The sequence below is a fragment of the Mustela erminea genome, chromosome 5 (genome assembly GCF_009829155.1).
Source record: "Mustela erminea isolate mMusErm1 chromosome 5, mMusErm1.Pri, whole genome shotgun sequence".
Lineage (NCBI taxonomy): Eukaryota > Metazoa > Chordata > Mammalia > Carnivora > Mustelidae > Mustela > Mustela erminea.
The window spans coordinates 69,781,245-69,805,114 of record NC_045618.1 but is presented as its reverse complement, the minus strand read 5'-3'; the positions used below and the strand labels follow the sequence as shown (position 1 = coordinate 69,805,114).

The 23,870-nt window shown below is 38.0% G+C and overlaps 1 protein-coding gene across 10 annotated transcripts in view; it reads left to right on the top strand.

The window, feature by feature from the left end:
- Positions 1-23,870, top strand: part of ATP8B4 (ATPase phospholipid transporting 8B4 (putative)) — a 268,272-nt gene that overhangs the window by 198,017 nt on the left and 46,385 nt on the right. For all 10 annotated transcript variants that reach the window (XM_032343690.1, XM_032343682.1, XM_032343688.1 and 7 more), the window contains 4 exons: positions 1,351-1,456; positions 11,455-11,599; positions 14,385-14,568; positions 15,099-15,322. In XM_032343690.1, coding sequence (XP_032199581.1) covers positions 1,351-1,456; positions 11,455-11,599; positions 14,385-14,568; positions 15,099-15,322 — 659 coding nt within the window. The remainder of the gene's footprint in view (positions 1-1,350; positions 1,457-11,454; positions 11,600-14,384; positions 14,569-15,098; positions 15,323-23,870) is intronic.

Genomic DNA, 23,870 nt, shown 5'->3' with positions numbered 1-23,870 from the left:
GACATTAGAGATCTCAGGGGCTATTTCTTTAGTTTATTGGTGGTAGGGAGGTTTGGGGATATTAGGGATGGGGTCAGGATGGTAGGTAGGCTTTGGGGATACTCAGGGAAGTGGCTGTTTATCAACTGGTGGGGAAATATTCTGGCATTTTAACAATAACGCCAGGTCAAGAGATAAAGAGTCATCATGTTCAGGGTATTGTGTTTCCTAAGAAGGAAAAGGGATCGGTACATTTTGGATCCATTGCTAGCAGTGATGGTTAAAACAAAAGTGATTTTATTCTTGGTCATCTGTAAACCAGAATATTTAGTAAATTGGCACACATACGTTTTCAAGATTCTATCTACTTTTTACATATTTTTTGGAACATCAGAGGATTTGCCCATTGATATGATAAGTCCGCTCTCCAGGTATTCAGCCAAATCACTAATTACAAAAAATCAACAGTAGAGAGTTGAGCTCTGTGGTGTTAGTAGAGACCTCCTAGAGTTTGATGTTGATCAAAGGGTACGTTCATAACTCTTCAGTTAGTTAGGAATATACACAGGTTTACTCTTATTTAGTTTTCATTTCTGTGGCTTACACAAAGGATATGCTAAGATTTTATCAATCGCCTACAGACTTAGGGCAAATCTAATTATCCCACAAATTGGCAAGAGCCTAATGACCCAATGGACTGAGAAACAAATGACCTTGTTGAGGATGGAAGAGCTACCTAACTCTCCAAGTGTCCAGTTCTACAGAAGTGGAGGAAGAGCTGCTCAACATTGTGTACTTGTCCACTTACCTAGTTACAGCAGTCCTGGTGGTGTTTGAGGTGATAGTCAAATTCCAAACTTTAATCTGCTTAATGGGAAAAAGGCAGCATTGTACCTGAGAGAACTATAAAGCTATTACGAGAATATTTCTGCTGTTCAACTGAGCAATTTGTGAGTGTTTTCAATGTGTCTATCACATCAGCTCGAATAATAACTAAATTAAGTATTTTAGCTCTCCAAAGTCAGTATTTGGGACTTCAGGTAAAAAAGTTTTTTATTTATACATTTCACTATATCACAGGGCCTCAGGGTACTTTCATAAATACTAATTTGGGGAATCAAGAATTTTTTTTTCAAAAAACTAGATGAGAAGGCTGAGAATTCATAGATATTGCTACTTCTCCACAGTTTTAACAAGGGGTAAGTTTGATCATGGAATCTGGATCTTTGAATTTAGCTCTGGGTTTCTTGGATTTTATCTCTCATCATGCTCTCTCTGACATTAAGGGGTAATGCCTCAAAACTTTCATGGATAAGGTACTTGTGTCATTAAGTAATATTCTAACTGATGTGGGTTTTGTTTTTGTATCAGAAACTGCCATCAACATTGGCTATGCCTGCAATATGCTGACTGATGACATGAACGACGTGTTCATTGTGGCAGGGAACACAGCAGTGGAAGTCAGAGAAGAACTCAGGTAAGTGTTGAAGGAAAGAAGAAAGGAAGAGGGAGGGATGGATAGTGGAGAAAGTAAAAAGGCCCTTTATAGTTCCTGTGGCCTTGTTTTGGAAGAGACTTCTTCCCATGTGTTTCCTAAACTCCTGTTCATAAGTTTGACATCAGTAGTGAAACATTGTCTTCAGGCCTCCAACATTTTCCAAATATTTTTAGAAAAGGATTTCAAATCATTTATGTTGAATTATCCTTTAAAATATGCATTGGTGAGTAGCTCTTATATGATGAGTGACCAGATTCAGTGAGGGCATTTGTTTAAAATAGTAATTCCCTAACTTCATTCTGGCCCCCAAATTAAGAATCTCTAGGGGATGGGCGATGGGCACTTGTATTTTCATAAACACCTAGATGAAATTATGATCAGATAAATTTGGAAAACACAGCTCCAGGAAATAGCATGTAAAGTTGGAATAGAGTCTTTCAGCATTAAAGAAAGTAGGTATTTTGACATAGTTACTGTTAAACCCAGATGTATAATGCTTATGAGAAATAGAATATTGTGAAAAATGTGTAACTGCTACAAATACTGGAAAATATCTAAGTGCTGAGATTAGGCACGAGTGGACAAACTTAAATTTTGAAAAATAACGTTTCTTAAAATCTGTCCATTTTCTTCTTTATTTTTTACTATTTCATTTTAAGAAGTATATTTTAAAAGTCTGCTTAATTATTTTCCCAGACCTATAAAAAATGCTGTCTCATGACAATATTTGCTTACTAATGCTTGTCAATATGCATTCTCTAAGCTCAATCCATTTTGGTTCTGGCCAAGCAGATTATTGTATTAGAGACAAACTGCTTATAACTTGCTACATTCTAGATGAGGCTAACTGCCCCTCAACACAACAATAGAACACTATGGGCTTCCTTAATGTGTCTCCATCATTACACTTTTGTTCCTGAACCTTGAACAGAAAGGAAGTCTTAACTGTCTCGGTAACTACCAGTTGCTGCTTGTAGGTCAGGTTTCCCAACTTCCACACATTTTTATTCCCAGTAGAAAAACTGTACATGCTGGTTGGAAGCTATGACAGACTGCAAGTCTTTGCCAAATACATTGGGAAACTTAATTTGTTTAATAATTAAAAACAAATATTTTAAGAGAATCTCTTTAATGTACTGTTGGATTCTATTGGCTAGTATCTCGTTGAGAATCTTGGCATCCATATTCATGAGGGATATTGGTCTGAAATTCTCCTTTTTGATTAGATCTATGTCTGGTTTGGGGATCAAGGTAAAGCTGGCCTCATAGAATAAAGTCTGGATGTTTTCCTTCTGTTTCTGTTTTTTGAAACAGCTTCAGGAGAATAGGTATTATTTCTTCTTTGAATGTTTGGTAGAATTTCCCAGGGAATCCATCAGGTCCTGAACTCTTGTTTTTAGGGAGGTTTTTGATCACTGCTTCAATCTTGTTACTGGTTATTGGTCTATTCAGGTTGTCAATTTCTTCCTATTTCAGTCTTGGAAGTTTATAGGTTTCTAGGAATGCATCCATTTCTTCTAGGTTGCTAATTTATTGGCATGTAGTTGTTGATAATAATTTCTGCTGCTTGTTTCTATTTTCTTGGTATTAGTCATGATCTCTTCCCTTTTGTTCATAATTTTATTAATTTGGGTCCTTTCTTTTTTCTTTTGGGTAAGTCTGGCCAGTGGTTTATCAATCTTATTAATTCTTTCAAAGAACCAGCTTCTAGATTTGTGGATGTGTTCTATCATATTTCTGATTTCTAATTCATTGATCTCTGCTAGGATCTTAATTATTTCTTTCTTGTGCATGGGTTAGGCTTAATTTGTTGTTGATTCTCCAGTTCTTTAAGGTGTAAAGATAGTTTGTGTGTTCGGGATTTTTCTATTTTTTTTTTAACTCAGGCTTAGATGACTATGTATTTCCCCTTTAGGACTGCCTTTGCAGTATCCCATAGGTTTTGGACTGATGTGTTTTCGTTCTCATTAGTTTCCATGAATTGTTTAAGACTGCATGGTACTGGCACAAAAACAGACATGTAGACCAGTGGAACAGAATAGAGAGCCCAGGTATGGACCCTCAACTCTATGGTTAAATAATCTTCGACAAAGCTGGAAAAAATATCCAATGGGAAAAAGTTTCTTCAATAAATGGTGCTGGGAAAATTGGACAGCTATATACAGAAGAATGAAACGCAACCATTCTCTTACATCATACTCAAAGATAAACTCAAAATGGATGAAAGACCTCAACGTGAGACAGGAGTCCATCAAAATCCTAGAGGAGAACATAGATAGTAACCTCTGTTACTGGCATAACCAGTAACCTCAGCCACAGCAACTTCTTTCAAGACATGTCTCCAAAGGCAAAGGAAACAAAAGCAAAAATGAACTTTTGGGACTTCATCAAGATAAAAAGCTTCTGCAAAGCAATGGAAACAGTCAACAAAACAATGAGGCAACCCACAGAATGGGAGAAGATATTTGCAAATGACACTACAGATAAAGGGCTGGTATCCAAGATCTATAAAGAACTTCTCAAACTCAACTCCCCAAAAACAAATAATCAAGTCCAAAAATGGGTAGAAGACATGAACAGACACTTCTCCAATGAAGACATACAAATGGCTAACAGATATATGAAAAAAATGTTTATCCTCAATAGCCATTGGGGAAATTCAAATTCAAAACGACACTGAGATACCACCTTATACCAGTTAGAATGGCTAAAATTGACAATGGAAGAAACAACAAATATTGGAGAGCATGTGGAGAAAGGGGAACCCTCTTACACTGTTGGTGGGAATGCAAGTTGGTACAGCCACTTTGGAAAACAGTGTGGAGGTTCCTCAAAAAATTAAAAATAGAGCTATGCTATGACCCAGCAATTGCATTACTGGGTATTTACTCCCAAAATACAGATTTAGTGAAAAAGGACCATATGCACCCCAATATGCATAGCAGCAATATCCACAAAGGCCAAACTGTGGAAAGAGCCAAAATGCTCTTCAACAGATGAATGGATAAAGAAGATGTGGTCCATATACACAATGGAATATTACTCTGCCAACAGAAAGGATGAATATCCAGCTTTTGTATCAACGTGAATGGGACTGGAGGAGATTACGCTGAGTGAAATAAGTCAAGCCGAGAAAGTCAATTATCGTATGGTTTCACTGATTTGTGGAATATAAGGAATACTGTGGAGGATATTAGGAGAATGAAGGGGAAAATGAAGAGGGGGGAGAATCAGAGGGGGAGACAAACCATAAAAGACTATGGACTCTGAGAAACAAACTGAGGATTTTAGAGGTGAGGGGGGTGGGGGAATGAATTAGCCCAATGATGGGTATTAAGGAGGGCATGTATTGCTTGGAGCACTGGGTTTTATATGCAAACAATGAATCTTGGAACACTACATCAAATACTAATGAGGTACTGTATGGTGACTAAGATAACATAATAATAAAAGAAAGTCTCTTTAAATGACCTTTATTTGGGGGGGAGGTTAACTCTTGCTGAAGGAAGATGGGTGTGAGCCAGATCTAGACTGTATTGTGTCTAGTGCTAAATGCTTTGAGCCCAGTGCTGGTGGAACGATTATAAGCAGGATACATGTATTATATTTCCTTCCCAAAGCAGTGTTAAGCATTATCATTTTCCTTATTCTATAGATCAAGAATTTGAGGCATAGATAAGATAAATAACATGCCTGAAGTTTCATAACTGGCTAGTGGTTCAGCTGGTATTTGAAGATAGCCTGGTCCCAGAGCCTATGCACCGAATCACTTGCCACGTGTGTCTCTAAACATGTTTGATGTGTTTTTACTCCCTTTAAATGATTAATATAGTTTATGGTCACTAACATAACACAGTAAAAAAAAAAAGATTGACATAAGAATTGTAATTTTTGAGGCATCTTATTGCTTCCCTTGAGGTCAGCACACACAGGAGTAGTGATGAGAGCAGAATAAATTCCAGGGAAAGACAGCAGATGTAAGAGGGAAGGTATGGAGCTCGTTAGCTGGACCAAAGTTTGGATCTTGGCTTCATACTCACTGGCAGGCTGAATTACTGTAAATATTCTGTTCAGCCTCTCTTTGACTTGTTTTCTCATCTGTAAATGGGAAAATATACAAATATCTTCTTCGAAGATTATTTTATTCAGGAGATTAAAAGAGGCTGGAATGTAATTTGTGCTATTGAGCTAGCACCCTTCTTGCCTTCCCCCTCTCTTTTCACTTCCTCCATTCCCCTTTATCTCTTTTCTTCAGCCATTGTTCCCACAGCAGGGACTACTTTTATTAAGATTTCCCCAATAGATCCTATGGAGTCTATATTAAAATTTTATAAATAATAATAAAATTATATCAGTCGTAATTAATTAGATTTCCCATTATGTATTGTGCAAAGGCATAGGCAATCAATCAGCTGCTAACTGCATGATAGAGCAGCTTTCTATACCCAGTTGATGTAATGGTAGCTAAAAATAACACAAAAGTTAAGACAAAGTGGTGAGTCTCTATGTTCTTATCATAGAGCAATCTACATTTTTTATTAACCTTCTTAGGATATTGAAAACAACACTCTGACCTCTATTACAACCTTAATGGATCTCTTCCTCAATTGGTTACATTGGATAAGGTTATTGCAGGTTGATGGAACAGCACACCTGAAGGCATAGAAACAGGAAGGAAATCATGTTCTATTTTTAAGAAATATTTTATTTATTTTTTTGACAGAGAGAAAGAATGAGCACAAGCAGGGGGAGTGGCAGGCAGAAGGAGCGGGAGAAGAAGGCCCCCTGCAGAGCAGGGGAAGCTCAGTATGGGACTCAATCCCAGGACTCTGGGATCCTGAAGGCAGTGGCTTAACCCACTGAACCACCCAGGTGCCCCTCATGTTCTATTCTAGAAGCAATATTCCATGTCGTAGCTAGAGTATATGTTAGAACTAAGGATGAGGACCATTTTTTCAGAGTCAGATTGGTGATTGATTGGCAAGTGGAAGTGCTTATACTTCATACTAAAGTTACTGGGTGGATGTGAATGGCTTCTAAGCAGATGAGTAACAAACCCAGTTCTACGTTTACGAAGTCACACTCCAGTGATAGGATAGATGGGGTACGTTTGATGGGAAAATGAATGGTTTGGGGAGTTGCATCAGGAAGATATTGGAACACCCAAGTTAGAGATGATGAGGTTGAAATAAGGCAGTGAGGCCAAAAGAGTAAAATGAAACTGACAACTCTTTTGGAGGTAGAATGGATAGGATTCAGAATTTGGATGTGAATAGAGGTAGGAGTCTGTCATTTCTAGCTTGTCTTTCACAGCCCAGAATACACACACACACTCTCTCTCTCTCTCTCTCTCTATATATATATATATATATATGCTTATATATATATATATATATGCTTATATATAAAAAACACTATGCATCTATATGAATATCTGTCCTTTACCTACCCATCAAGTTCTGTAGGACATGTGCAGTGGTTCTCTCTGAGTGTTAGAATTATGGATCATGTTTACTTTGGTCTTTATGGGTCTTTACATTATTTGAAATTATAATAGTGTTCAGGCAATATTTTCATAGTTGGGAGGAAAAGCCAAAAGTTTTTACTGAGAAGAAAAATATTCAAAGGGAAAATAAGGAATTTCTGTCTAGACTCATTATTTCAGGACCCTTGAGGCCATCTTGCTTAACTGGCTAGCAAATAATGTTCATTTTAACCCAGACTTGAAGGTAACACCATTCTCTGAGTCTACCAGACAATGCGTGGTAGAAATTTTATATAAAAGGAATGAATACATTTATAGTATGCATTTACTTAGGACTGGGGGAAACAGAGCATCCAAGAAAAGTTATTGCCAAAGGTGTTCTTTCTAATCCTCATCTGGGCTACTTATATCTAAACACATAGTTTGGGGAATGAAATATTAAAATCATGAATTGCACCATTCAGTTTTCTTTTGTTATGTTTTTGGGTTTAGTGGAAGTTTATGCAAAAACAACACAAAAAATGCATAAAAAAAACCCAGGATCCAATTGACAGTAGCTATTAAAAGGAAGTTAATTTAATGGTTATATTTAAACTTAACAAATGTGTTTAGATTATTTTATAAACATGGATATATAATTTTTATGCATATCATGAATATGGCTTGTTTCAAATTTAATGTCATGAAACTGTTTTAGGGACTTTGAGTCCTGGGTTCCTTTGGCCCCATAGCTGTTTTAGTATTAAAGACATGCTCATAAACCTACAATTAAACCCTGCTATGGTATTTCAGAAGATTACTGCCTTGATTACATTTTTACCAATACATATGTCTTCTGCCCAAAGGAAGATAGCCTGGGAATGTAATTTTGCTTGGGCTGACAGGCACACTCACTCCATGTTTCATTTTTGTTGTATTGGTCCCATGTTTTGTTGGAGAAATTCAGGTCCTATAACTAATTAAACTATGAGTGACTGTACTGCTTCTGAATAATACTCTGGTGGTATACCTAGGAATTGATATTTCTTCTTTAATCAGCAAAATACATGTTGTACTTTTTTTAAGGACCACTTAATAGAAAGTTACTTGTTTGAATGAGCAGAGTTCTCAAATGCAAAGGGCTCCAGAAACAGGCAGGTAACATCAAGGTGAATATCATGATGTCCATCAATTTACACAGATTTTTAAAAACACTGTGTAGGCCAAACAACATGCATCTCGTTCCTCAGTTCCAGCTGCTAGTCACCCAGGCAAAATGTTTTAGTAGGTCAGGTTTCTATCATAAACCATAACATTTTAGAGTACTAAGAAATCTTGGCAATGTTTTAATCCATACTGGTGTAGCTACCCACATTTTCTTAGCTATTATCAACCAGCCTGATGGGAAAGTCTCATTTGCCTAATTTCTAAAAAAAAAAAAAAAAAAAAAAACAGCTTTAAGGGCGCCTGGGTGGCTCAGTGGGTTAAGCCTCAGCCTTTGGCTCTGGTCATGATCTAAGGGTCCTAGAATCAAGCCCCACATTGGGCTCTCTGCTTGGTGGGGAGCCTGCTTCCCCCTCCCTCTCTGTCTGCCTCTCTGCCTACTTGTGATCTCTGTCTATCAAATAAATAAATAAATAAATAAATAAATAAATAAATAATCTTTAAAACAGAACAACATAGGTTTAGAGGTTGAGTGTCTTATAGATGGCATGGTTGGTAAGGGAATGGAACTGGGGCTTAAAATAAAAATGTCATGGATTTCCTCCCTTTCTCTGCTGTTGGCAATGTTGATGCTGTCCCATACGTATTCCCCTGGCAGCCTGTGGCTGACTCTATATGTCAACCAGTTTAGTGCAGCAGACTGTGAACTAGGAATTTGATGACCTGGGTTTTATGCTGGGTCTATAACTGACTTGTCAAGTGGCTAGAGGTCAGATCACCTAGCTGTGGGCAAATGAGATGTCGAGGCAAGGCTCTCGAGCCCGAGCCCAGCTCTCAGGTTCCAAGCTCAGTGCTCTTATATCGAAGTCAGGATTGTCTTCTTTTAAACATGATGCCATGGTTTCAGTTCATTTCCTAACATGTCATGTTTGAACCCAGAGTGCCTTAAGAGCATGCCATCCCTTTTCTTTATAGAGTGTATGCAAGCCAGCATGTACCCAGCTGTGCTCTGCTGTGTTTGTGGTGACACCGGACCTTGAATGCCACAGTCACCTCAGCCGCTAATGTATATCTGCATGCCAGCATTCTAATAAACTCTGTCCTTCATAACACAGCTTGGGAAAACACAGACTTTTTTTTTTTTTTTTTTTTAAACACAGGCCTCCTTTTGTTTTACCATTTGTTATTTGTGTTCTGTGGTTAAGCATTGTGTGTTATGTCTGCAGAAATGTATAGTTCCTGTTCAATAAAGGGAGTCACGTGTAGTTTTTCCCTTCCTAATAAATTGGTTTTTTTTGGTTTTTTGTTTTTGAGAACCAGCTAGTGTTTTAAGACCTAATTTCCAGGAAGAGAAAGAAATGATAGCTATAAAGCATGGTCAGAGGTCTGAAAATGCGTGAGCTCTGTCTGGGGTTGGCCTCTGTGGAGGGAACATAGTGAGAATTCAAGCCGAGCCCGAAAAACTGTCTCTTTTCTGCCTGGAGATGTTAGGAAGACAGTTTAGGGGGAAAAAAAAAATCCTAAGTAAATAGAATTTCAGCCAATACTTTCATGAACTTCACCCTTCTTTGGAATGTTTTTATTCTCTGGGGGGAAAACAGAGATTGAGTCATTTATACGGCGAGTGAGAACTTTACTAAAAAGGAAACCTCGGGAGATGTTTGCCCTTTGGTGCTTCCTTAAGACCCAATTTATGAGTTCTGCAACATTGTCAGAGAAATGCTCGCTTCTGAGGAGCTTGTTTCTCTAGCTTTCTTCATTATATGGGACAGTAAATTTTCATGACTGTTAGGAGGACTCCTTGACATGGTTATCTGATGTAGAAGTCTGATTCTCCTACTAAACAATGATTTTTCATGTCTGTTCTTCACCCCTTCCCCCACCTTAACTCCCTAAATTTCACACGTAACACTCTGAATTTGTAAATCTTTTTCTTTGATTCTGCAGACTGATTGTTAAGTGCATGATGTCATTCTTGGAGCCAGGGTCATGTAATCTCTGGGTTCCTTGGGTTCTTTAAATGCAGGCTGTGCTTTTGGTCCTGGACAGCAGAAGGAGATGTTGAGCCAGAAGATAAGGGTGTTTTGTGTGTGTGTTGTGGGTTTTTTGTTTTTTGGTTTTTTTTAGACTTTACTTGTAAACAATCAGTGTTACATTTTCAAATAGAAAGCTGAGGGCTAAAATAGTTTTTGTACAGTGAACATTCTCTTCTTTCTACATCATAAAACCATTTTTATAAATATTTTCTATATAGGATGAGCCTTTGGGGAGCCATTTCATTTTGCTGTAGGCCAAAACCTCCATTTCCTGGCCCCTCACTCCCCATTTGCTCCAGGGCACTCATTTTGTGGGTGCAATTTTGGCCTACCGTAGGGTGGCTGGCTTTGCCACTCATCTTTGGGGAGCATTTGCCATGGCTGTGGTTGAAAGTTCTGGAGTTGTGTTAGCTTGCCCTTATGTTACTTCAAAGCCTGTCATCTGAGGGTCCTCAGAGAGGACTTTTCCCTTCCATTAAAGGCATTATTTTTCCATTTTGAAGAGAAGAGTAAAATGCCTCTTCTAAGCATGTTAAGTGACCATACAATCTTCCTCTTAAGTAGAAGACATGGATGGGTATGAGGAGGACATTTCTACTGCTAATTAGATCTGGGGCATTGGAAGGAATTTCCATTTGGAAAGACCCTCTACTCTTGGTGTCCGTATTTGCTTTCCGAGAAGATTTACTGTATTGTGTGAGCTGATGAGTTCAATTTTCACTTAAAACAGTCCATTATATTCTAATGACTATGCCAATTCAGTAAATGCCATCATTTAGTTTTGTTGTCACATTTTTAGAAAATGTGCTTCTTTAAAGACTGTTGATTTCAGCCAGACCATATGACATTGTTCTGTGAATGAATGAATTTCTTTTATATATTGATGTTCTGGAATTCCTAGACGATCTCATCAATTGTCTTTAGTTTTTCACTTTTCAATATTTAACCATATTGCACACCACACCAGTGGTTCTAAAGCCCCTGAAGCTCAGACACCCTTATATGCCAAATGTATCGAGAGCACCTAGCTTCAGCCCAACTCGAGATAGTAATTTAGATTTAAGGTAATTGTAAAAATTCCAAATGATTCTGTTTTCATTACGTTTTACTTCCCTACTTCCTGAAATTTACAAACTTGCTATGGTCTCCCCATCACAAAGAACCATCTGGCTTGCTTTATTGTAACCAAATCTTATGCCGTTGTCTATCTGAATAGTGACGAAATGAATTTACCTCTAGGTCAGTCTCTTGTTAGTGTAATAGGTATGCTCTGTGTACTTGTTATGATTTGTTTCTCTCCCCCTGCCTTCAAGAAAAGCAAAGGAAAATTTGTTTGGACAAAACAGAAGTTCTTCCAACGGCCATGTAGTTTTTGAAAAACAGCAGCTGGAGCTGGACTCAGTTGTAGAAGAAACCATAACAGGAGATTATGCCTTAATCATAAATGGCCACAGTTTGGTGAGTTTGCTTAAGGCTTTTGTTCTTTCTTTTTCTTTATCCCAATAATTGTCTCTTTTGTGCTGTCATAATGAGATCGCCTTTTGTATTTTCCAAACAAATGATACCACTAGAAACAGGGTATACATAATGATTTCCTGTTTGCAAGAGAAAAGGAAGCTTCTGATATATATTTTATACATTATTGCTTGAACCACCACAGTGAGAGGGAGGATCCAAAGAAATACTGTGTTCACAGAATATCAATCTTGTCTAAATGACTGTAGACCATTTAGCAGTATTGTTTAAGTGCTTTCTAAGGGAGAGTGTCACAGCTCCCTGTTATTTAATTAAAATAATGCAACTGTTGCAATTATTGTTCTTGCTGATGTTTATGATTTGGCAGAGTACAACCTGATTTTCATATAATTACCACACCAAATTATTGCCATTAAGATACCTCTGGTGGTTTTTCTAAATAGCAGTATTTTACAGCAATGCCAAACAATTTGCTTTGATTAGGAAATCTGGTTCTTGTCGTAATAGAATAAACTTGCATTGTGCTTTTAATGTAGTTCAGGTTCCAAATCTTGAACAAATATCAAAACACTCCTCTGAGTTTCTAATTTAAAAAACAAAAGCTCTGATTGCACTCCAGTGAAATTATCATTTATATGCACAAAGAGCTAATCTCACATCTTTCCCTAGCTTTGATGATCATTTTTCACTTTTGGAGTTTGGAAAATAAATGTGCCTTCTTGTAGATAGTTTCTTAGAGGACAAAAGAAGTTGGATATGAGTATATTGTATTTTCCCCCTTGTGATCAGCTGTCTGTTAGCTCTTAGTGCTTAGGGTATTATCCAGCTGGATTCCAGACGTAATGATGTGTTGCCTTCTACACCATGGAAAGTTACAGAGCTCAGCTGCAGGCCAAGCTCAGTCGAAAGCTTGTCCAGATGACACAAACTTCTCCTTTGCACAAATGAGCAGGAACTGAAAATTATAAGCCTGTCAACTGGGACTTAAAGCTGGTGCCCTCCAAGCTGAATTGCCCAGGGACTAGAAGACTAGAATATGGAAAGGTTTCTAATGAGTTGAGCTTTGACTTTCCCTCAGGCTCAAAGAAGCCAGTGTGTGGTGAGTTAGAGTACTCAGGTGATAATATATGCTATTTTTTCTTTGTCTGTAAATCATTTGAAAGAAAGAGCTAAGATTGATGCTCTTCAAGAGCCCTTTCGGCTTCAAAGCCTGAAACTTATGAAACCATGAAATACTATTTTTCATTTAAGGAGAATTGACCACATTTCTGCTGGTATGGTCAGAAGCTTTTTTTTTTTTTTTTTAAATCAAATGATTCTAGTTTGCTTCAAATTTCAGTGCTTTGCAGAATGTAATTGAGTCCTTTATCAGAGTCCGAGTTTAGATATTTACTTGTTGATAATAAGGAAGAAAGAGAAAAGGGGACCATTCTAAGCAAGACAACCAGTTACATGCTTTCTTTTTCAGAAAGGGCGATTATATTTGAGAAAGCTAACTCACTGTTTCCCCAGGCATCACGGGCCTTGACATAAGAATTTTCTACATCAGAGTCATGTTTTACATTCATTCACCCATCCTTTCATTGATACCATTAACACTTATTACATGCCCAGGTCAAGATGCCGGAGCCTGAGGATAAGGATATGACTGGAACATGGTTCTTATTTTAGGGATTGCGGTCTAGTGGGAAAGCTAATCTCACAGTAGTATGACAGATACTATATAGAGGAATGAACAAAGAGCTTTGGGAGTATAGAGGCACACACATCTAGGTTCTTGTGTGGAAGTCAAGGAAGACTTCCTGGAGGAAGTGATGTTTCCAGCCACAGAAGTAGCAAGTACAAAGGCATAGAGTCAAAGAAGAACCTATCACAGTATGGAAACAAGCAATTTGGCATGATGAGAGTACAAAGTAAACTTAAAGGTGTTGGTAGAAGACCATAACCATATAGGAATATAGGGGTCAGATTATGATGGGTTGTGAATATCTTGCTAGAGATTGATTCAGAGACACTGAAGACTCAAAGTTCAGGTGGATTGCTTTCCTTCTAATGTGTTTATTAAATAATGTACAGTGGGATGTCTTCTAGAAAGCAAATTGCACAGTTAACCACAAAGGATTATGCTCTATTTTTCAGTCATTTCTTGGCATAGTTTGAGAGGAACAAGGCTGGAATCAGTTGGGAACCCTGAGATGCAGGTTGCATGCAAGCCCCCCTCTTGCACAGGCCTCTCTCCATTTCAGTCACTTTGTTTTTCAAAAGCTAATCTCCAGGTCATCTGCTTTTCATTTGCCCCACCAACCACAACAACAAACACTAAACATACAAAACAACAATGCAAAGGAAACAAAAGTTCCATCACATAGAACAAAGAAGTCCCCATCATTTTGTAGTTCATTCTGAACTTGGTGAAATGGTGGACAAGTTCTGGCTGTTGCTTTTCTTTATTTTAGCAGATTCTGGAACTTTTCTGGCCTTGAGTTGTATCTTACCCATACAGCGTGATAATGTGTCATAGAGGACACCCAAGGGCTCTGTGTCATTTTATTTTTATTCTAAAATTCCTTGGCACTTAGTAGGAGTTTAGTGCTCACTTCTTTAGTAAGTTGTTTATGTGACTCTGGATCGACAGTAACGTGTTGAAATGAATTAAACTGTTTAGAAAAGAGATCAGTTGAGAAACAAGAATTCTGTTTCCCGAATGACATCTCTCATTGATTAGGTCTTCTTGTAATCTGGATTTTCTTTCTTTTTAATAATATAGGCCCATGCCCTAGAAAGTGATGTCAAAAACGATCTCCTAGAACTCGCCTGCATGTGTAAAACTGTGGTTTGCTGCCGAGTCACTCCACTCCAGAAAGCCCAAGTAGTGGAACTGGTGAGGAACTACAGGAATGCTGTCACTTTGGCCATAGGCGATGGAGCCAATGATGTCAGCATGATCAAAAGTAAGAGGATATTCACTCAGTAGGGTTTGCTGTAGACCAGAGTCCTGGGGTTCAGCATCTGGCAAGATGCAATGGAGACTACACTGTAATTTAATTTTACCACTGGTTCTAAAATCAATAATTCCTGGGTCTAATACATTTGGCATTATTAGCATTCATAAAAGAACCTTTGTCTTTAATTAATTCATCTGTGTATTTTTAGACTAAAAAGGGATATTGATGACCTTGTATTATATGGTAACTAGCTATGGTGTAAGGAACGAACTACTGGATCCGCAGTCCTGACATTTGGGGTTAGTCCCAGCTTTGCCACTTACAAATCGTAAAACCTTATGCAAATTAATGAAATTTGGGGGTCAGTTTTCTCTTTTGGAAAACTAGGATAAATACTTTACTAATGATATTTCATAAGATAATACACACAAACAATTATAAATGCTATAGCTATAAGATTTCTATAGATAAATAATGACTTAAAAGAGATTGTATCTTTGTTTAGGGAATGAAAGCATTCCTCTCTTCCTTTGTAGGTGCTCACATTGGCGTTGGCATCAGCGGCCAGGAAGGACTGCAGGCCGTCTTAGCCAGTGACTATTCATTTGCACAATTTAGATACCTCCAAAGGCTTCTTCTTGTTCATGGAAGGTGGTCCTATTTCCGAATGTGCAAATTCTTAGGCTATTTCTTCTATAAGAATTTTGCATTCACACTTGTGCATTTCTGGTTTGGTTTCTTCTGTGGTTTCTCAGCCCAGGTGGGTAAAAAAAAGTGCTTTCCTTTCTTTTATTAGGTCCCACTGAATTGCAGATGGCTATTCTTCATGGCTCTTTATTAAAAAGTAGCATTTTTCTATGTCTCATAGAGATCACAGTATGGTAGTTATGAAACTATAGTGGATTTGATCTTGAAACACAAAAAGAATATACTTTTAACTGGAATTTTATTTATTTATTTTTATTTATTTAGGTAACCAATGAATTTTCATCCTGTGGGGTTTAAATTTTTATTGAAATATTTTGTAGGATGACAGGTAATCTTGGTGTGGAGCTTTCATTCAGGACAGAAGCCTAAGAAACACTAACAAGAGATGTTGATGTATTTCTGGGAAGATGGTCACTCACCCAACATACAAACTGTGTATGGGCTGAGAGTAAATATGTTTTAAATTCAGGAGAAATAATTGATACCTTGACATCAAGGATATTTTGATAGCATTTCATCAGATAAAAATTGATAAAATAGATAATGGTGATACAATAGATGATGTTGGTGACAAGGAAGAAAAATTAGCAGTTCATAAGTTAGGAGTCTATTTTTCTATCTATTCATAGCCATTTTAAAAGATAGTTAGTTATTTCACCCCATATCTGGATACCAGGAAAGTTTTGACCCTAGGTATCAACTGTGAAATGTCAGGCTAATAGCATCTGAGTATAGTTCTAAGAAAGAAAAGAGAAAGAGAGAAAAAGAGAATGACATGGTAACCATAACTCTCATGAGAGAGTTCTTCTACTGTTCTTCCTTTGTCTTGGATTTAATCATTTGTTTCTATGATATGCATAAAACTATTTTTTTCAGTCATTTTATTCCAAAACAACGGAGTATGAATTAAATTATAACATTTTGTATTATTTTAAGTGTGCCAGGGGAGATTAGTGAATAATTTTTGTAATGAATATAGATGTTGTGTGTTTTTCCCTTTATCCGAGAGGATGAGATGTCTTAAAATGAGGAACACCTATACTCATTCCTAATGTTTTCTTTTAAGGATAATATGCCCGGAACTAAAAGCAGACTATGTTGATATTTTTGTTGACATATTTTGTAAACTCCAGACACTGAAGTAAAGCAAAAGTCTTGATTTGGTTTCTCAGAAAGAAGTATTAGCATTACTTCAGGGAAGGCTGAGGGGGAACTTACCTGCTTATAATCTCACCTTGTCCAATAAAAACAAATGTGAGAATGAGAATGGGCTTTTCCTCCACATAAAAATGAAGCAGGCTATTAATTAAGCAGTCCTTACAAGAATCACGATTTTCATAGTGCAAAGATTTGGGGCTTTTGAAAAATCACAGAACTATGAAGGGACACCTAGACTCTCATTTAGATCTCTCAAGACACAGAAGAGTGGCCAATGATCTTTATTTACAGACACACAGAGCTTGGATAATAGGTTTGGTGCCAAGGTTTTTTTTGTTTTGTTTTTGTTGTTGTTGTTGTTGTTGTTAAACTGTGAAGTTGGAAACTAACATTCAGTGACTTATAACCTTTACATTTAGGTGATTTTCTCCTCTGCTTTCAAGATCTGATAAAACTGGCCAGCGTCAGATGTTAAGCAACTAGCTTTCCAATCTTCTCACTGGTATTTACCTTTTAAGAGAGAACACCATGGGAGAGCAGTGATCATTCCAAAGACATGAGTACCTAATGCTTAAATCTAGTTGTAAGACATACCACCAGTTTATGATTAGGTTTCTTAAATGGTTGGTTCAACTTAGCTTGCTTCCTTCCCTCCTCCCTCCTGCCCTCCTGCCCTCCCTTCATTTATCACACTGAAATCTCTGGTTTGTTACACCATCTTTATTAGACTACTGTCAGTCCTGCCTGGCCCTCTGTGTAAATGTGTACATGTGTACAGCTTTCCCTGTGGGAACGGGGCTTGTGCCTCAAGATCCCAATGTGATTATGCTTTGATATCAGAATGCAGAGTGATGTTTTTTGTATGTGTTGTATTGTGTTTATACGGTAGTTAATTGGACCACAAATGATGTACTTCTTAATTATTCATATATTTCTTTACTATAGGGAAAATATAGAGTAGATTTCCAGCCCAACTCACCAGCACAGGAAGGAACACAGAAGGCCAGTCAGGCCTGACAGTAGCTAAATTTTCAGTTTTATTTTGTTTTTCCTGGATCTTGGTTGATTTAAATTGGGCAGGGCAAATCCTCTTCAGGCAGAAGAGCAATCACCACCTAAAACCAATTGAGCTATGGAGGAGGAGTCCTGGACTGTTATCGTTTGTGCTCTAATTTTTATGATTATTTGATCAAACTGGGATTCCAGTTTATAATTACTGAACAGGATCCCTCGGTTCCACTATTTAAGACTTTGGTTCATTGGATGAATATTTATTAAACCCATGGTATGTGTCAGACCATGGTGACACATGGTACTTGTGGGGCTTGGCTGGGGCTTAGCATGGTAAAAATGTCTAAGGGATGCATTCGTTTTTTTTTTTTTTTTAAGATTTTATTTATTTATTTGACAGATCACAAACAGGCAGAGACGCAGGCAGAGAGAGAGAGAGAGAGAAGGAAACAGGTTCCCTGCTGAGCAGAGAGCCCAATGCAGGACTTGATTTCAGGACCCTGAGATCATGACCTGAGCCTAAGGCAGAGGCTTTAACCCACTGAGACACCCAGGCACCCTAAGGGATGCATTCTTGATGGCCGTGATGAAGTGTGATCCCACAAATTTTAAGAGCTATCCATACTGTGGAGAAGTTAAGATTTGATTTCCAGACTTGTCAGAGAAGTAGATGAGCTTGTCAGGAAAATGGCAAGTAGTAATTTGTCATCTTCTGTTGGAGAGGAAAAAGCAGTAAGTCAGTGACAATTCCCATGTAATGACATCAATCTTATAGTGTCATCTTCTAGGTAAACCCATTATATCATTGACACCAACAAGTAGGGATAAAACAAATTGCAATTATAACTAACACTTATGTAGAACTTACTGTGTCAGGCATTGTCTAAATATTTTGCCTGTATTCACTCAATATTTACAATAACCATATGAGGTAGGTTTTATAATCATGGTCTATATCAGCTATTTTTAAAGTACTTTTAAAAAATTTAATTGTGTTCAAAGACACATAACATAAAGTTTAATGTCCTAGCTATTCTTTTTTTTTTTTTCCTTCTATTTTTTTTTTTTATTTCCAGCATAACAATATTCATTATTTTTGCACCACACCCCGTGCTCCATGCAATCCGTGCCCTCTATAATACCCACCACCTGGTACCCCAACCTCCCACCCCCCGTCCCTTCAAAACCCTCAGATTGTTTTTCAGAGTCCATAGTCTCTCATGGTTCACCTTCCCTTCCAATTTCCCCCAACTCCCTTCTCCACTCTAAGTCCCCATGTCCTCCATGCTATTTGTTATGCTCCACAAATAAGTGAAACCATATGATAATTGACTCTCTCTGCTTGACTTATTTCACTCAGCATAATCTCTTCCAGTCCCGTCCATGTTGCTACAAAAGTTGGGTATTCATCCTTTCTGATGGAGGCATAATACTCTATCCCCAGGGGTACAGGTCTGTGAATCACCAGGTTTACACACTTCACAGCACTCACCAAAGCACATACCCTCCCCAATGTCCATAATCCCACCCTCTTCTCCCAAACCCCCTCCCCCCAGCAACCCTCAGTTTGTTTTGTGAGATTAAAAGTCACTTATGGTTTGTCTCCCTCCCAATCCCATCTTGTTTCATTTATTCTTCTCCTACCCACTTAAGCCCCCATGTTGCATCACCACTTCCTCATATCAGGGAGATCATATGATAGTTGTCTTTCTCTGCTTGACTTATTTCGCTAAGCATGATATGCTCTAGTTCCATCCATGTTGTCGCAAATGGCAAGATTTCATTTCTTTTGATGGCTGCATAGTATTCCATTGTGTATATATACCACATCTTCTTGATCCATTCATCTGTTGATGGACATCTAGGTTCTTTCCATAGTTTGGCTATTGTGGACATTGCTGCTATAAACATTCGGGTGCATGTGCCCCTTTGGATCACTACGTTTGTATCCTTAGGGTAAATACCCAATAGTGCAATTGCTGGGTCATAGGGCAGTTCTATTTTCAACATTTTGAGGAACCTCCATGCTGTTTTCCAGAGTGGCTGCACCAGCTTGCATTCCCACCAACAGTGTAGGAGGGTTCCCCTTTCTCCGCATCCTCGCCAGCATCTGTCATTTCCTGACTTGTTGATTTTAGCCATTCTGACTGGTGTGAGGTGATATCTCATCGTGGTTTTGATTTGTATTTCCCTGATGCCGAGTGATATGGAGCACTTTTTCATGTGTCTGTTGGCCATCTGGATGTCTTCTTTGCAGAAATGTCTGTTCATGTCCTCTGCCCATTTCTTGATTGGATTATTTGTTCTTTGGGTGTTGAGTTTGCTAAGTTCTTTATAGATTCTGGACACTAGTCCTTTATCTGATATGTCGTTTGCAAATATCTTCTCCCATTCTGTCAGTTGTCTTTTGATTTTGTTAACTGTTTCCTTTGCTGTGCAAAAGCTTTTGATCTTGATGAAATCCCAATAGTTCATTTTTGCCCTTGCTTCCCTTGCCTTTTGCGTTGTTCCTAGGAAGATGTTGCTGCGGCAGAGGTCAAAGAGGTTGCTGCCTGTGTTCTCCTCAAGGATTTTGATGGAATCCTTTCTCACATTGAGGTCCTTCATCCATTTTGAGTCTATTTTCGTGTGTGGTGTAAGGAAATGGTCCAATTTCATTTTTCTGCATGTGGCTGTCCAATTTTCCCAGCACCATTTATTGAAGAGGCTGTCTTTTTGCCATTGGACATTCTTTCCTGCTTTGTCGAAGATTAGTTGACCATAGAGTTGAGGGTCTATTTCTGGGCTCTCTATTCTGTTCCATTGATCTATGTGTCTGTTTTTGTGCCAGTACCATGCTGTCTTGATGACGACAGCTTTGTAATAGAGCTTGAAGTCCGGAATTGTGATGCCACCAACGTTGGCTTTCTTTTTCAATATCCTTTTGGCTATTCGAGGTCTTTTCTGGTTCCATATAAATTTTAGCATTATTTGTTCCATTTCTTTGAAAAAGATGGATGGTACTTTGATAGGAATTGCATTAAATGTGTAGATTGCTTTAGGTAGCATAGACATTTTCACAATATTTATTCTTCCAATCCAGGAGCATGGAACATTTTTCCATTTCTTTGTGTCTTCCTCAATTTCTTTCATGAGTACTTTATAGTTTTCTGAGTATAGATTCTGTGTCTCTTTGGTTAGGTTTATTCCTAGGTATCTTATGGTTTTGGGTGCAATTGTAAATGGGATGGACTCCTTAATTTCTCTTTCTTCTGTCTTGCTGTTGGTGTAGAGAAATGCAACTGATTTCTGTGCATTGATTTTATATCCTGACACTTTACTGAATTCCTGTATAAGTTCTAGCAGTTTTGGAGTGGAGTCTTTTGGGTTTTCCACATATAGTATCATATCATCTGTGAAGAGTGATAATTTGACTTCTTCTTTGCCGATTTGGATGCCTTTAATTTCCTTTTGTTGTCTGATTGCTGAGGCTAGGACCTCTAGTACTATGTTGAATAGCAGTGGTGATAATGGACATCCCTGCCGTGTTCCTGACCTTAGCGGAAAAGCTTTCAGTTTTTCTCCATTGAGAATGATATTTGCGGTGGGTTTTTCATAGATGGCTTTGATGATATTGAGGTATGTGCCCTCTATCCCTACCCTTTGAAGAGTTTTGATCAGGAAGGGATGCTGTACGTTGTCAAATGCTTTTTCAGCATCTATTGAGAGTATCATATGGTTCTTGTTCTTTCTTTTATTGATGTGTTGTATCACATTGACTGATTTGCGGATGTTGAACCAACCTTGCAGCCCTGGAATAAATCCCACTTGGTCGTGGTGAATAATCTTTTTAATGTACTGTTGAATCCTATTGGCTAGTATTTTGTTGAGTATTTTCGCATCTGTGTTCATCAAGGATATCGGTCTATAGCTCTCTTTTTTGGTGGGATCCTTGTCTGGTTTTAGGATCAAGGTGATGCTGGCCTCATAAAATGAGTTTGGAAGTTTTCCTTCCATTTCTATTTTTTGGAACAGTTTCAGGAGAATAGGAATTAGTTCTTCTTTAAACGTTTGGTAGAATTCCCCCGGGAAGCCGTCTGGCCCTGGGCTTTTGTTCGTTTGGAGATTTTTAATGACTGTTTCAATCTCCTTACTGGTTATGGGTCTGTTCAGGCTTTCTATTTCTTCCTGGTTCAGTTGTGGTAGTTTATATGTTTCTAGGAATGCATCCATTTCTTCCAGATTGTCAAATTTGTTGGCGTAGAGTTGCTCATAGTATGTTCTTATAATAGTTTGTATTTCTTTGGTGTTAGTTGTGATCTCTCCTCTTTCATTCATGATTTTATTTATTTGGGTCCTTTCTCTTTTCTTTTTGATAAGTCGGGCCAGGGGTTTATCAATTTTATTAATTCTTTCAAAGAACCAGCTCCTAGTTTCGTTGATTTGTTCTACTGTTATGTTGGTCTCTATTTCATTGATTTCTGCTCTGATCTTTATGATTTCTCTTCTCCTGCTGGGCTTAGGGTTTCTTTCTTGTTCTTTCTCCAGCTCCTTTAGGTGTAGGGTTAGGTTGTGTACCTGAGACCTTTCTTGTTTCTTGAGAAAGGCTTGTACGGCTATATATTTTCCTCTCACGTCTGCCTTTGTTGTGTCCCACAGATTTTGAACCGTTGTATTTTCATTATCATTTGTTTCCATGATTTTTTTCAATTCTTCTTTAATTTCCTGGTTGACCCATTCATTCTTTAGAAGGATGCTGTTTAGTCTCCATGTATTTGGGTTCTTTCCAAACTTCCTTTTGTGGTTGAGTTCTAGCTTTAGAGCATTGTGGTCTGAAAATATGCAGGGAATGATCCCAATCTTTTGATACCGGTTGAGTCCTGATTTAGGACCGAGGATGTGATCTATTCTGGAGAATGTTCCATGTGCACTAGAGAAGAATGTGTATTCTGTTGCTTTGGGATGAAATATTCTGAATATATCTGTGATGTCCATCTGGTCCAGTGTGTCGTTTAAGGCCTTTATTTCCTTGCTGATCTTTTGCTTGGATGATCTGTCCATTTCAGTGAGGGGAGTGTTAAAGTCCCCTACTATTATTGTATTATTGTTGATGTGTTTCTTTGATTTTGTTATTAATTGGTTTATATAGTTGGCTGCTCCCACGTTGGGGGCATAGATATTTAAAATTGTTAAATCTTCTTGTTGGACAGACCCTTTGAGTATGATATAGTGTCCTTCCTCATCTCTTATTATAGTCTTTGGCTTAAAATCTAATTGATCTGATATAAGGATTGCCACTCCTGCTTTCTTCTGATGTCCATTAGCATGGTAAATTCTTTTCCACCCCCTCACTTTAAATCTGGAGGTGTCTTCGGGCTTAAAATGAGTTTCTTGGAGGCAACATATAGATGGGTTTTGTTTTTTTATCCATTCTGATACCCTGTGTCTTTTGACAGGGGCATTTAGCCCATTAACATTCAGGGTAACTATTGAGAGATATGAATTTAGTGCCATTGTATTGCCTGTAAGGTGACTGTTACTGTATATGGTCTCTGTTCCTTTCTGATCTACCACTTGTAGGCTCTCTCTTTGCTTAGAGGACCCCTTTCAATATTTCCTGTAGAGCTGGTTTGGTATTTGCAAATTCTTTCAGTTTTTGTTTGTCCTGGAAGCTTTTAATCTCTCCTTCTATTTTCAATGATAGCCTAGCTGGATATAGTATTCTTGGCTGCATGTTTTTCTCGTTTAGTGCTCTGAAAATATCATGCCAGCTCTTTCTGGCCTGCCAGGTCTCTGTGGATAAGTCAGCTGCCAATCTAATATTTTTACCATTGTATGTTACAGACTTCTTTTCCCGGGCTGCTTTCAGGATTTTCTCTTTGTCACTGAGACTTGTAAATTTTACTATTAGGTGACGGGGTGTGGGCCTATTCCTATTGATTTTGAGGGGCGTTCTCTGAACCTCCTGAATTTTGATGCTCGTTCCCTTTGCCATATTGGGGAAATTCTCCCCAATAATTCTCTCCAGTATACCTTCTGCTCCCCTCTCTCTTTCTTCTTTTTCTGGAATCCCAATTAGTCTAATGTTGTTTCGTCTTATGGTGTCACTTATCTCTCGAATTCTCCCCTCGTGGTCCAGTAGCTGTTTGTCCCTCTTTTGCTCAGCTTCTTTATTCTCTGTCATTTGGTCTTCTATATCACTAATTCTTTCTTCTGCCTCATTGATCCTAGCAGTGAGAGCCTCCATTTTTTATTGCACTTCATTAATAGCTTTTTTGATTTCAACTTGGTTAGATTTTAGTTCTTTTATTTCTCCAGAAAGGGCTTTTATATCTCTCGAGAGGGTTTCTCTAATATCTTCCATGCCTTTTTCGAGCCCGGCTAGAACCTTGAGAATTGTCATTCTGAACTCTAGATCTGACATATTACCAATGTCTGTATTGATTAGGTCC